Here is a 15,206-nt window from a genome sequence, read left to right on the forward strand (position 1 = left end):
CCCTGCATATGCTACATATTTATGACAAATAAACCCAAGTTGCAGAATGTAAAAAAGCAAATGAAATATAGGTTGGCCAGGTTCTGGCACTTCTTTGCAACTCTCTATTTTCAAGCAAAACTTGGTGAGTCATAGTTTTCACATTCCTTTTTTTTTCCTATTTAAAAGTAAAACAACAACAACAACAACAAAAAAGTATTCATTTCCATGCATACTATGTGCTCTCATTTGGGAGTTATCTTTCATTTTTCCCAATTTTCCATAAAGATATAGATGTGTAGTTTTTCAAAATAAGGAAACCGTAATTACAAAGAAAGACATAGAGCCCCCAAAATATAACAGGAAGTGGTAGAGACTTTGGTAAACTGGAGATTATGGGCCTTACCTCTTCAGAAATGTCATAATTCAGCTATACCCAATCATTTTCAAATGTGAATGAAAACCCATATGTTTAAGATGTAAAGATCTCTAATAAGATTTTCATGTGGAAATTTTTAATTGTTCAATATTGACTAAAATAAAATTGAACTCATCCATGTCTAATGACCCATGTTCTACGCTAGAGTTGGACAGGTGCCTACCTAGTTACAAACATTGACTTTACCTCTTTGGGGTAATTTCTCTATAAGTACAATTGGGGTGGGTTGATTTTCAAGATTTAGCCCTAAAATTTTATTTTTCTATCAATCTATTTTCACTCTCAGTCATTGATACTGATAACAAAAAATCACAGCTAAGAAAGTGTAATCATTAGGTGGTTATAATTTATAACCATGATTGAATTGTCTCTTCAACAAGGAGCTATTACACAGCTCATGAATTGCCCACTGTCTTTAATGTTACATAGCTCTTCACCACTTAGCAATTAAAATCAAGGTTCATGGCACTGTAAGTCATGTGAGCATAAGCATACCAGAAATCATGTTTGGAAACTACCCCAGTAAACTCAGTTGTCTAAACTGAAGATTTCATCTTCTCGGAAATGTCACTTAATTATTGTACTTCAGTGTTTATATAGAGCTGACAGAGAAGCATTTATGGGCAAAACAATTAAGTTTGTGATGGTGTTGGGAGAACAACTGTAATGATATTTTTTAGTGTTTCCTTTTTGCCATTATTCTGAGAGATGATGCATAGCATGGACAAGTTAATTCAGGGATAGATAAATTGGTAGATGAATATGAAAAAATAACATTTATGATAGGACTGATATTTAATGGGAAGCAGTCAATTTCTTAAATAGCAGAGATATCCATATATAAAAATAAAAAATAATTAAGTGTTTAACATATTTGTCAGTTCTCTTTTCCTTGGGCTTTTCTGACCTATTTCTGCCCTTCAAGAATGGATTGGTAACACTAGTTGTTCTTGCCTTTTATTTATTTATTTGAAAGAGAGAGAGCATGAGCAGGGGGACAGGCAGAGAGAGAACCAGGGAGCCTAATGTGGGGCTCAAGCCCAGGACCCTGGGATCAGGGCCTGAGCTGAAGACAGATGCTTAACCACCCAGGTACCCCTGTTCTTGATTTTCTAAATGAGTTATATTACATGAGACACAGGCAAGAATGGTTAAGAAATTCTAGTCAGCCCCAGCTAGTATACCCAGAAAGAGCAAACTCTTTTCTGGGCTGATATGCACTGCAATGTGATATGACCTTCCTAATAACTTCCTTTGGGGGGAAAAAAAGTTAAAGAATAAAATAATAATAATAATAATAATAATAATAATAATAATAATAATAATTTTCCTCATTGCTGTTTGCTTCCCTTTTCAGTCTTTGACAAGCTTAAATTTACATATCTGCCACGCTGAAGAGCATTATTTTCTGAAAATGCAAAAATAAGATGAAGAAATTATTCAACTGCATCAAACAGAGTGAAAGGAACCCTCAATGAGTTTATGTGTAGAGCATGATGTCTGTCAACTTAGTCTCTATTATCTCACATTTTCATATTTAAAAATTATTTAGTATTTTACATTTATTTGGGGCAGCAGCTCAACAAGAGGGCTCAATTAGTCATATCAGTCATGCGGATGAATGTGTCTTTTAAATATTGCAAAATAGGATTTTCAATTGAATTAGGAAACACCAAAGACTTGGATAAAAATTAATGTCTTGACCTGGTTGGCTTTGATTGACTGTCAAAACAAGGTATTAATCTCCAAAATTACTGTAAATAGTCATGAAAACCTTTTATTATGCTTTCTTTCTGATGAGAGTTTTGTGTGAGGAATAAATTTATACAAATGCACCAGATCTGACAGTTTCTTAATGAGATGGTGGCCAATAGGTCCATTTAGCAAGTGAATAGTATTATCTCACAGGCAATAAATATGTTTTCAAAAAATGAAAGGATATCATTGCTAAATTGTTTCTCACTTGTTATTACTATACATAAATATAATTGCTATTCTTACAGGTTAACATTTTGTTGATGTATGTATGGTGTTATATTAAGTGATTTTACTTCATTGTGTTGTATAATATTACCTGTTATCCAGCTTAAGAATCAACTTTTTCCTTTAACTAATTCATTTCTTTACCTATTACGTTTATGAAAGGCAATGGAGTAAAAATTAGTATCTAGCTAAATATCTCTATTTTACTGACTATCCTTGAACAAATTACTTAGCCCCTCTAAACTTCAGTTGCTTCATCTATCAAATAGCAAAAGAATGTATTTCTCAAAGGCTTGTTGTGAGAAATAAAATGAGATCATGCATGTTGCACAGATGCTAGAAAGCCATAAAACCCACTGTCCCTTCTGAGCACACAACTGAGCTACATTCCCCAGCCTCATTTTAGCTCCATGGGAACATACAACACTTTTGTCAATGGAATAAAGCAGAAACAAAGTGTGTCACCTTGAAGCCAAACAACTTTCCTTAGATTACATATGACTTCTGTATGGAAACTTTCTCTCTGGGATCCCTGGGTGGCGCAGCGGTTTGGCGCCTGCCTTTGGCCCAGGGCGTGATCCTGGAGACCGGGGATCGAATCCCACGTCGGGCTCCTGGTGCATGGAGCCTGCTTCTTCCTCTGCCTATGTCTCTGCCTCTCTCTGTCTCTGTGACTACCATAAATAAATAAAAATTAAAAAAAAAAAAAGAAACTTTCTCTCAAGCCCTATCTCCCCCATGAGGTAATGTCAGAATAACCTTGGAATTTAAAATTCTGCCGTGGGATTTTTAAAGGTTATATATATTGGGAATATATATAAGGCTATATATATATGTTCATATATATTGAATATATATAATGAATATATATATAGTGACTATATATATATATATAATGAATATATATATATCTTTTCCAGTATTACAATTGAAAGAAAGTAACACATAAAATTTTGGATTAACATTATATACAACATCATATATCACTAAAAATAAATACATGAGTGGGATTAAAAATCTAAAGGAGTTTGTTTTTGCATTTGACTTGCTTTGAAAACATTGAAAATTTGATGAAAGAAAACATTAATTTATAAACAAAGTCGCTCCTACATTAGGACATCCACAGTGTAACTGTGGTTACATCAGAGGTTCTGGATAGGTCTCAGAACAAGGACTTCAAAGATGCATCTAGACAAATGCATTCATTTTATAAACAAGGGACTTTCATCCCAGAGAAGACAAATGACTTCCCCATGGCTATTCCTGGCTCAGCTCTCTCTATTCATACATTTTTCTATCTTGAAACCAAACTTAATTTTTTTCTAAATTGAAGCTTAAAAATAAAATAAAAATAAATTATTGTGAATTTTCCAACATTGATTTATTTTAAGACATGGCATTGCTTCAGGTATTTTGAAAATTTATTATTGACTAAGCTTACAACATACTGACTCCAAAGTCACGGGAGGACTGTGGGATGAATGGGCAATTGTTTATTTCTCTCCTAACACCTACATTTCTTAAATTTTTTGTTTCAACCTCTTTGGTAAAAAAAAAAAAAAAAAATACCGTTAACTTGTATCTTTTTTTTTCATTTTCCCTTTTCTTTTCCCTAAAATAGCTGACTTCCATGAGGAGTAAAGTTTTAAAATGTCTGGTTTGCCAAAAACATCTAAACTAAAACACAGCCTGGAAGGTGGGAGCTATTTTTTCTATTTGGAGAGTTATTTGACCAGTACATATACACTGATACATGTACAGAAGGTTGGAGTTGAGTTGGATATCAAAGAAGGAATATAGGATACAAAGATAGGAAGTAGGAAACCTATCCAGAGGTTAAGGGTGTAGTGGCAGAACCATGGGCAAGATTTAAAGCTAGAGGGTAAATTATAAGTATTTCAGAAATCAAGCAATGAACATGGACTTTATCCAGAGAGCTGTGGATATTTCTAATACTGCAGTCTTCCTGGTACTGTCAGAAAGTAAAGTAAATTTGTGGTATGTGGATTCTTTATTTTAATATTTCTGTATTTCTTATGATAGAAATTGGGGAAATATAACTGGCACATGGAATCTTAGCCAAAAAAGTTGAGTTAAAGACAAAGTAAAGCAAATAATATTTAATGTTCATGGGTCTACCAAAAACATAGGAGGCTATTTCATGAAATACTGATATTTGCACTCCTAAAGGAAATATGGAAGCTTAATGGTATTCTAACAAAGGAAAAATGTGATATTTTTTTTGATTCAGGATTATGGCATTTGGATCATAGGTACCCCTATAAAACTTATTCGCCCACTTTTCTTGCCCACATTTCAGTATGAGAACATGAAGGAACAAAATTCTGCTTGATACTAAAAATCGTGTAGATAGTCTGGTGACCTGGCAATGGCAATGTGACTGAAAGAAGAGTCTTCTACTTGAGAGTAAATAATGAGTAATGTGAATAAACATAATAAAATTCTACATTGCTTATTAAATTGAGAGAAATTTTACAGTTTTGTAAATAAATTGTCACAAGCAATCAATTCTACAATTGCTACTAATCAACAACTCTAAGCAACCCACCATCCTAATATCATGGATACAAATAGGATTAAAACAAGGCAATTGTTGTGAAATTTGTGATTTATTGGAATGAGGAGGAATAAAAGGGTAAATAAAAAATGCCTAAGCAACATGAGGCAGGAACTATATTTTTGTAAGGTGAGTGAAAATGCTGTGAGGGAGAATTAATGAAATAAGGATGATAATAATTACTAATAATAATTCCTTCTAACTACAGAGTCCTTTCTATATGCCAAACAAAATTTTAATCATTTTGAATGGAATATCTTACTTAATCCTTGGAGCAACTCAGTAATACTGGTGATGTTGAGCTTAGATATATTAAGTAATTTATAGAAGCCAATATTCAAACTTGAGCTGCCTGACTCCAAGAGTACACATAATTTAAAAATTGCTCCAAATTGTCTTGGTGGTAAGCTAAGTAAAGGCCTCATTGAAGAGGTGCTGTGCTTTTAAGCCTTAAAGTCATAAAGAAGGTAGGGATGAATCGAGAAGCCATTCAGAAGAGAAAGACTAAGATTCAGTTTGTGTGTTGGATTGGCTCATTATATGCAGGAAAACAGATGGATTAGTTCTGTCACAAGGTGGGAAATTATAGAAAACAAAACTGGAAAGTTCCTGAGATCAGATGCTTGCATATTAGGAACAATAGCTCATGTTTAATTGACCTAAATTCTCGAGACATGGTGAAAGTTGTGTTTCTAGAAGACCTACTGGGCCACAGTGGGACTAAAACAGTGTAATAATTAAGAGCACTAGTCTAGGAGCAAGCCATGTGAACTTACAGCTCAGCTTTTGTAACTCATCCCCTCAGTAAATGAGCTTCTAGAAGTCCATTTCCTTATCCACAGTGATACCTTGGGTATGGATGTGTAGTAAGTAGCACCAAGGTTATAAGAATTCAAGTAGGTTATTTAGATAAAAGGTTTGCTACAGTGTGTGTAGTTAGTGCTCAATAAGTGCTAGCCTTTATGATTAATGTGTAAAAAGCAGACTGTGGAAGAGAGAGAGAGAGAGAAAGAGAGAGAGAGAGAGAATGACAACAGGGACATAATCTTAACAGGCTACCAACACAGTCCAGATGAGAACAGATAAAATCCTGAACTAGGACAGTGGCGATGACAAGTGAAAAGAGGACAGTTACACAAGACGCTTCAGAGGCATAAGTGCCTTTGTGATTCATTAGAGGTGGGAGGTAGAGGCATGACTCTGAGTGTTCACTACTGGCTCACTGGGACAATGATGGTGCTATTCCCAGATGTAGAGCGACTATAAAGCCATGATGGCTTGACAGAGAATCATGGATCCAGAATCTGTTTTGATATAATGATGATGAATGTTCTTCAAGTCTTATCATCAATCTACTACCAAGGCAATGTTTTTTCCTCAAATAGGATATGGATATGACCGGTGAAAAGCAAAGATGGCTCAGGTGGTGGATGCAAAGATTGTCAAATAGCACTGAATTACATGGTGAGAAGATTCTTTCCTGTGAAATGATCCTTCTACTCTACTGTTACATCAATGAAATGTTTTGTTTTGGTGCCAGCTCCACTTTCTTATTTCTCTAATACATTTTTCTCTCTCTTTTTCAGTATACTCAATATGCAGAACACAAGTGTATGCACTTTAAATTCAAGAATATTTGTTTGCTTTTCATTATATATATTTTTAAAGATTTTTATTTATTTATTCATGAGAGAGAGAGAGAGAGAGACAGGCAGAGGGAGAAGCAGGCTCCGTGCGGGGAGCCTGATGTGGGACTCAATCCTGGGTCTCCAGGATCAGGCCCTGGACTAAAGGCAGCACTAAACTGCTGAGCCACCAAGGCTGCCCCAGCTTTTCATTATATTTTTGTATCAACTTTTATTGTGTCAGATGCTTCTGCTTTTCAATTATGGTCTAATATAAGGAACCAATGGTACAGTTACCACTTGGATACAACAAAAACATGAGAGTTGGATTTAAATGAATGAAGCTTAGAAATCCCTGCAGTAAGTGAGGTCAGATTTTTGGCAATATCCTCACTCAGTTTTGATGAAGGTTTTTTAAAAGGATATACATTTACTGTAAGTCTAGGAGAAAATCACACTGTACTAATGGCTAAGATTTAAAAGGAGTATGAATTTGATCTTTTGATCATTTCCCAAGAAAGTTGTTTTTATAACTTCCTAATAGGTATTAACCAGTTATAGAGTTCTGCTTTGAAGGTAAGAATGGCATTAGAAATCAAACAAAAGGTCATAAAATCAACTATCACAAGAATCAAATTGCCTCTCAGCACTGGTGTTAAATTTCCATTCAGTCCTTTCTCTTCACAATTAAAATGGACTGCACACAAAACACAAGCCATCAAGAGCAGGGAGTAGATAAGAAGACCAATAGGGAGGCTAACCACCACATCAAAATTCACAAAGGGTTGATGTAATCAGTTAAATGATGCCATTCAGTATCAGATCTGATATCAATGCAGTTTTGCTTTGATTTCCATAGGAAGAGTAATAGCTTTGTGACATCTTGGTAATTTTTCTTGTCATGCTTTAAGTTAGTAGATCATTTTCTTCAGGAAATATCACTATTTTAATAGACAGTAAATACTCTAGATAATTCTCAGGATGAATTATTAGGGAGGGAATGATGTTAGGCCCTGTGATATACAGCCAACCCTTCCTTCACTACTATTTGGTTTTATTGCCCCTTTGGGCTCAAATGACTAAAAATACCTGCTAGTCATCAATTTTTGGGTTCTGTTTTTAGGGTGCTGGAATAATTACAGAAATATGAATATACAACACAATTTAATGCCCAATTTCTCATTCTGGAAGCATGCAAACTTAGAGATTATTTTTACACATGTTCTTCCTTTCACAGATGGAAAACCAGTTCTAAGGCAATCCTGAATCTTTTTTGGGGACCAAATAAAAGACTGTTCTAGTACTTGATGTTCAGGATTTGCAGTGAATAAGGGAACAGAAGGCCACTTTTCAAAAATATACTCAAGCATTTCTTTGACCTTCTTTTATATTCTTTTTGCAAATTAAGAGAGTTGGAGAAATCTTCAAACACTGTCAATACCAGTGTTAGAACCAGATAGCTCTTTAATTTCAAGGATGATGGTTATGAAGGTATAATCTTGATTTCTATTTTTGTGTAGATCCTTAATTTGCTTTTCTATGTACAGTAGACCAAGGCCTTATTCTAAATTAGTCAACACAAAAATATGTCCTATGAATTTCGAGGAAAAAAAATCAGGTATGCTCAAATAAATCAACAGAAAACAGTTCAACTCACAGAAATACATTATCAAAATACATGTCTTGATAGTAAGCTGAGAACACAATGTTTATATTTGAAACTAGGACATAATTAAACCCACATAATTTTAAAGGAGTAGCTGGAATAATCTGTATGGAGGGTTTTACAGAGGGTTTATACTGGCCACCCATGAGACAGATCAAGTCTGGAAATATGTTGACATTATACCACATGGGTTTTTAGATTTTTTTTTAATTTATTCAGAGAGACAGAGAGAGAGAGAGAGGCAGAGACACAGGCAGAGGGAGAAGCAGGCATCATACAGGACTCCATCCAGGGTCTCCAGGATCACGCCTTGGGCTGCAGGTGGCGCTAAACTGCTGCGCCACCGGGGCTGCCCCCACATGGGTTTTTAAACCAATTTAATTAATACCATTAAAAATCATGATATTTGATACAAAAATAAAAACTTTTAGCTTCTCTTTAAAAATCTCAAGTCATAGGGATCCCTGGGTGGCGCAGCGGTTTGGCGCCTGCCTTTGGCCCAGGGTGCGATCCTGGAGACCCGGGATCGAATCCCACATTGGGCTCCCAGTGCATGGAGCCTGCTTCTCCCTCTGCCTGTGTCTCTGCCTCTCTCTCTCTCTCTCTGTGACTATCATAAATAAATAAAAATTAAAAAAAAAATCTCAAGTCATGAGCACATTAGGTCCCATGTGCATCTGAGAATAACATTAGTAAAAACTACTATTTATTGAATGCCTACTAAGTGCCAGGTATCAATCTAAGCATTTTCCTTTTTTTTTTTTTCCCTCATACACATAGTATGATACGATATGGGTTTTGTGTCCACATTAGACATCTGGGAGAATTAATTCCTGAGAAATTCAATAATTTTCTCAATATCTATGGTTGGTAACTGATAGAGTTGGGATTTGAAACCAGGCCTGTCCCATAAACATGATATAGCCAGTTCAAAATATTAAATTACTGAATGGACCATCAATCCATATCCATTATGATCACATTTCTGCATTTGTAGAAAGTTAATTTCCCCTGTGTGATTGCTTAAATGCTGCTATTTCAATATACAATGAAACCTATTTCCTAAAAGAAACATTACACCTACACCTAATAAATATTTTCTGCTCTTAAAATAATGGCTACTCATTTTTGCTTAAAGAAATTACACAAATAATTAGCTAAGTCCATTTTTATCCATTTTGCTTCAAATTGATAGAATCCATTTATATATATCTATTATGCTAGAATATCAATTATAATTTTCCCTGGTAAATTAAAGCACTTCATTTAATTTTCTGCATATCATTTGTAGGCAGGTACTGAAAAGCCTTCTGAATTATATATATATATATATATATATATATATATATAATCAGAATTTTAACTCTGGAAAGGGTCATTTAAAATTCAAGTGCATCTTACCAGAAGTTGTCTTCACTACTTCAGTAGTATTTCTCAGTCCAACAAATGAAAATTGATAAAGCCTCCAAGATCTTGTGTCACCCACTTCAACAGAACTACGCTTCCATTGGTAGACAATTTCTTCACGTGGATAGCCATCTGCCATGAGATAGGAAAGGACACATTTAAAATTATTTATAAATGAACATATGTAACAACCACCTTCCATGAACAAGACCTAAGGTAGGTGTGAGAGAGATGGAGTGATAAACTAGAAGATCCTGAACTAAAGGAGCATCACAATAGAGGAAATAAACACAATGACATCTTATCCCACCATAGTTTAAAAACTATGAGGTCATGATTACCCTTGAAAGTCATTTAATTCACATAGAAGGTATACTATACATGGTTTCATGTATATTATATGCATACTTTACATTGTCTAGGGTAAGATATAAAAAGTAGCCTGTATATAATAGTACGTATGCAAGCTATTGTTTCATGATGAAGGTAGTCAACAGGGCAAAGTGTTGAGAGTCATGCAGAAGCAGAAAATAGAAGAGCAGACTCAAGTGCCTCTCCAGGGCATGACCTTGGAGTGGAAGATGACTGAGAAAAATAACCTCAACTGTTTACATTATTCTCTCTCAATTTTTTGGGACTTCATTTTAATGTACATAGAAATTCTACTTACTACAATTAAAAGTAGTAAGTAGAAATGCCAAGGGGAAGATACCAATGAACACTATGTAGATTCTGAAGAAGTCAATCATGTTCAGACAAAAGAACAGAAACCCTTTGTGAAAGAGATATTGTACTGATGATGTAGTGATTATCAGTAACATTTACTAGCCATAATACCATAGACAGGTTTCTTCATTTTATCCCCTAAACTATTTGTTTCTTTATGGGGATGATGGTAGTACTTATTTCATGAAACTGATGGTCAATGCATATTTATTGAATGGGTAAACATTAATGAGTTAATTGTAGAATAAACTCAAGTATGGGTGTTTGGCTGGCTCAATCAGTAAAGCATGCAACTCTTGATCTTTCGGTTTTAAGTTCAAGCCCCATGTTGGGGAGATTGCTGAAAATAAAATCTTAAAAAAATAAAATAAACTCAGGTAAAAATAGATGATAGCTAGCTAGCTAGATAGATAGACAGACAAAACTAGACATCATTTAAACTATATACTAAAAATGCTATATAAACCTAAATCTTAATTATAGAGACTGATTGACCACTTGGAATAAAATCCCTACGTGTGTTCCTTTTCTTTCTGTTTGGTCCAAGTAGTTGTGTTTTATGTGTTTATTAATTAAGATGAAAGAGAAGAGAAAGCATGATCCCCATATTGGCATGGAGCAGGAGTAGGGAAGTAGTATGTGCTGAAAACTGAGAAAAAGAATGATGTTAGGGAACTTCCTGTGGAGAACGTTTGTGGTTTCACTTTTTTGATAGCAGTAAGTATCATTAAGTTATGTTTGGGTTCAGAAGACAGTTGTCCATCAGTGACCTAAAGACACAGAAATCACCAATTCTTAAATTTTAGCTGACTCAGAAGAGGAGCAGTTCCAATTGGAAATTAATAGAAGTCTCATATCCTAAAGGTTGGGGAAGATTTTATTTAAAATATTCCATTCTTGGATAAAGTAAAACATGATATACAGTGATATTTTTCCTCTAGTTCATTCTGGAATTTATATAATGATGAACAGATGACTCCTTCTCTCGTCATTGATTTTTTTTTTTGAAAGTATAGTTATCATGATTTACTTGGCTCTTATGAGTCTCTGTCACTTCCTGCTGGGGAAATTCTATTTATAGAAATATAAACTTAAAATGCATAATTAGTTTTTCATTCTGCCTAGTATGCATAGTTGGCAGACCACAAATAAGGAGAAATGAGCATGGATGTTAAACAAATAGTGAAGCAAATATCTAGGGGAAACTGAAGGTTGGTTTTGGTTCAGGCAGGAAATATCTATGGTTACTAAAGCTTAATTTGCATGTCAGTTATCATGGATCATCTTGCTATATAGGCTATTATCTGATAATAATAATAATAATAACTAATAAAAATAATAGAGCTTTTTACTGAATCTTATCATATGTGAGGTAGCATACCAAGCATTTTACAAATATTACAACAAAACAATATTGTGGTAAACCAGGTCTCATAATCTCTACTGGGTACCTGAGAATGTGGACTCACTGCAAGATTTAGTAATTTGTTCAAGTTTATTTGATGGAGTTGATTTTTGAACTAGACCCATAAGACACCAAATATTAGTCTTTTACTCACCAGTAAATAACTAATTCTAGATATTGCTTGACCTCCAGATGAAGAAGGTAATTTTCAATTTTGTTATCTTTAACAGAGTACTGAAATTGAAACTAATACTGAAATTGAAATAAGCAAATGATACTGTTGAATCTATGTACTTCCTGATGTGTGAGGAAGAAAATAAGTAGCAAATATTTTGCTACTCTCTTCTGCACCAACAGAGGCTGGGGGTGGGGTGGGGGTGGGATGGGGGCAGAGAATAAGGATATAAAATCTACCATTATACCTTTCCATTGTGGCTAGGTCTGGCTTTGCAATCCTCCTTGAAAAATGCCTCCAGACAACCACTACGAATTTATTAAAAATTTATACACCAGTGCAACCCACTTGTAATTTCTGATAAAATAGATTCTTTTTTTGCAGGAATCACTCTAATAGGGATAAACTGGTATTGTGATGAAATTAACTGTCAAAATCTTCAAAGTCAACAAAATTGCTTGATTCTGTATTCTGTATGAGTCTCTCAATTAGTTGGCATTGCAATTAGAAAACTGTTGGTAAGAGGATACAGAATACAGAATACAGAATACAAAATGAGATTACTTACAGCTGGAGAACTCCAAGGGGCAGGAATGTTCATCCATTGGAAAATTGTGCAATTGCAATTGGCACTCTGCATCAATTGTCAACCTAAATAGAAAGATATGGAACATAAATAGAAATCACTTAGTTTTAAGAATGTACACTAGTTCAATTTTTAATGACTGTACATCTTTGCTCCTTGAGAATACATCTCATATTCTCATTGATAACACAAGGTGATTCTCCCTGAAGAAACACACCAAGTCCAGGAGGAAATTACTTAAGACTTAATGTAGACCATTTTCACAGATAAACCAATAGGATCTTAATGACATCAACCATATTTTTTCCAAAATTTATGAACATGTAATTTTTTTGGCAAATTAATTGCATACATGAAATTGCTTGGTTGAATATATATAACTTAGTTTTAAGAACTTAAGCCTCTTTACTGTTTGTGTGTAAATGAATGCTGATAAATTCTCAGATCTTATCTGCTAATTAAAGCAGAACATTCTGTTTGTAAGTACTTGTTAGCTGATAGATTTAAATTACTATATGTGGGCAGCCCCGGTGGCTAAGTGTTTTAGCGCAGTCTACAGCCTACGGCCTGATCCTGGAGACCCAGGATCGAGTCCCACGTCGGGCTCCCTGCATGGAGCCTGCTTCTCCCTCTGCCTGTGTCTCTGCCTCTGTGTGTGTGTGTGTGTCTCTCATGAATAAAATAAAATCTTTAAAAAAATATATAAACTTTAAAGAAATAAAATAAATAAATTACTATATGTGAGTTTTAAAATACTGATATTTCACAATGGAGTATTATTCATTCTTTTACTGGAACACTATGAAGCTATTAAATAGGATATTATAGAGTAGAAGAATATTTAATGGCAAACAAGAAATTTAAATACACATACACAGACATTAGAAAAATGTTTGTTAGTGAATCTCAATTAGTTTGCATCTGGGGTGCTATTAAAGATACAGGTTTTCTTGATCTCAATATGGGTTGGGATTCTAGGAGGATGAAATTTAATGGAGTTCCAGATGTTCTGACCACCTTTGCCTTTGGAGAAGTATGAATATATTCCAACATTGTAATGGTGATGAGTTGATGATTTTTAAGATTTCTTATTTCTTTGCTTATCTATCTTACAGGTATTAATCTTAAAGCAAAAAAAAAAGTATTAGTTTATAAACATTTATTTAAGAGACTTCATAATTCAGCATAATTTTTAATTGGAGAGATATCATTTTTCTGTGGTATAATAGGACAATTACTAATCTTAACAATTACTAATTAAGTATAAATAATAATATTGAGCCATTAATCATCTATCTGGCACTGGGTGTAGTAAATTGTCCTCTAATTTAGTAAGTGTTATTATGGCTTTATTGTCCTTGAACTTGTCCAAAGTCACAAAGCTAGCAGCACAGTTGAGATTTGAACCCAAGATTATTTGTCTCGAAAGCCAAAGGTTTTAATCACTGTCACTTAATAATTATATGCTCTTTCTAAGAAAAGGTTAGTTTTTTTCATAAGTGCAATTATAATTAAATTTGATTTTTTAAAATCATTTTCAAATTAAACTGGAATTATTAAAATTGAAAATAATTTAGAGAGATTGCAGATATGAAGACAGATACATACATATGTATATGTATTATCTCTGCACCCACAAATGGTCATAAAATAGAATACAACAAGAATAAAATCAACTCTCTGTATAGATTCACAACTCATTCAAACTTTGAATCTCATGAGTGGCATTTTTGAGATAGTTCTATAATTAAATATTGTATAGAGATTCCACAAATTAATGGAATTGAAAAAATGGGTGGTTATGAGAACGATCAAAGGACTTAGGATAGTGTGAGTGACTTAATATTTCAAAAGCAAGACTGACTCTGATTTATATCAAATTTTGCTTTCCACTAGATTCTAATTTCATTCGCTATACTCTCTCTCATTTAATGAAATCCATGATGAATACAAATATATGCCACGAATTTCTTTTGCAATTATGGCCATTTTTCCATTACTGACATAACTCTGATAAAGATTCTGAAGCTATTTTAAAGTATTATATTTTGTAAGCCAAATGTTATATAAGGAATAAAGTATATGCCACAAGAGCTTTTTTTTTTAAGTTTTTATTTATTTATTGATGACAGACAGAGAGAGAGAGAGAGGCAGAGACATAGGCAGAAGGAGAAGCAAACTCCCTGCCATGGGCCTGATGTGGGTCTCAATCCCAGGAATCCGGGATCACTACCTGAACCAAAGGCACATGCTTAACCAGTGAGCCACCAGGAGTCCTGCCACAAGAACTTTTAAAAGGAATCATTTTGAAGTGAAAAGTTCCTGGATACTACGATATAGAAGAATCATATTATCCATTATTTTTAGTGAAAATATACATAAATAACTTTAATATATGTTGTGCTTATTATATATCAGGTTGCATGTTAAATAATTTACTTATTGAAAAAAAAATTTACTTATTGGTCCATTTACTCCATATGATGAAACTATGATAAATAAAATTATGATAAATAAGAAATAAAATAATTATAAGAATTATTATCTCTGTTTTATTTATTTTTAATTATTTGTTTATTTACTTATAAAAGATTTTTTATTTATTCACTTAGGGGAAAGAGAGAGAGCACCAGCGAG

The 15,206-nt window shown here is 33.8% G+C and overlaps 1 protein-coding gene across 2 annotated transcripts in view; it reads right to left on the reverse strand.

Annotated features, from left to right (window-relative positions):
- GABRG2 (gamma-aminobutyric acid type A receptor subunit gamma2) overlaps nucleotides 1-15,206 on the reverse strand; it is a 105,503-nt gene that overhangs the window by 56,268 nt on the left and 34,029 nt on the right. For both annotated transcript variants that reach the window (XM_026007619.2, XM_026007611.2), the window contains exons 5-6: nucleotides 12,552-12,634; nucleotides 9,672-9,809 (exon numbers count right to left, since the gene is read on the reverse strand). In XM_026007619.2, the coding sequence (XP_025863404.1) occupies nucleotides 9,672-9,809; nucleotides 12,552-12,634 (221 nt within the window). The remainder of the gene's footprint in view (nucleotides 1-9,671; nucleotides 9,810-12,551; nucleotides 12,635-15,206) is intronic.

This window comes from Vulpes vulpes, chromosome 4, assembly GCF_048418805.1.
Source record: "Vulpes vulpes isolate BD-2025 chromosome 4, VulVul3, whole genome shotgun sequence".
Taxonomy (NCBI): Eukaryota; Metazoa; Chordata; class Mammalia; order Carnivora; family Canidae; genus Vulpes; species Vulpes vulpes.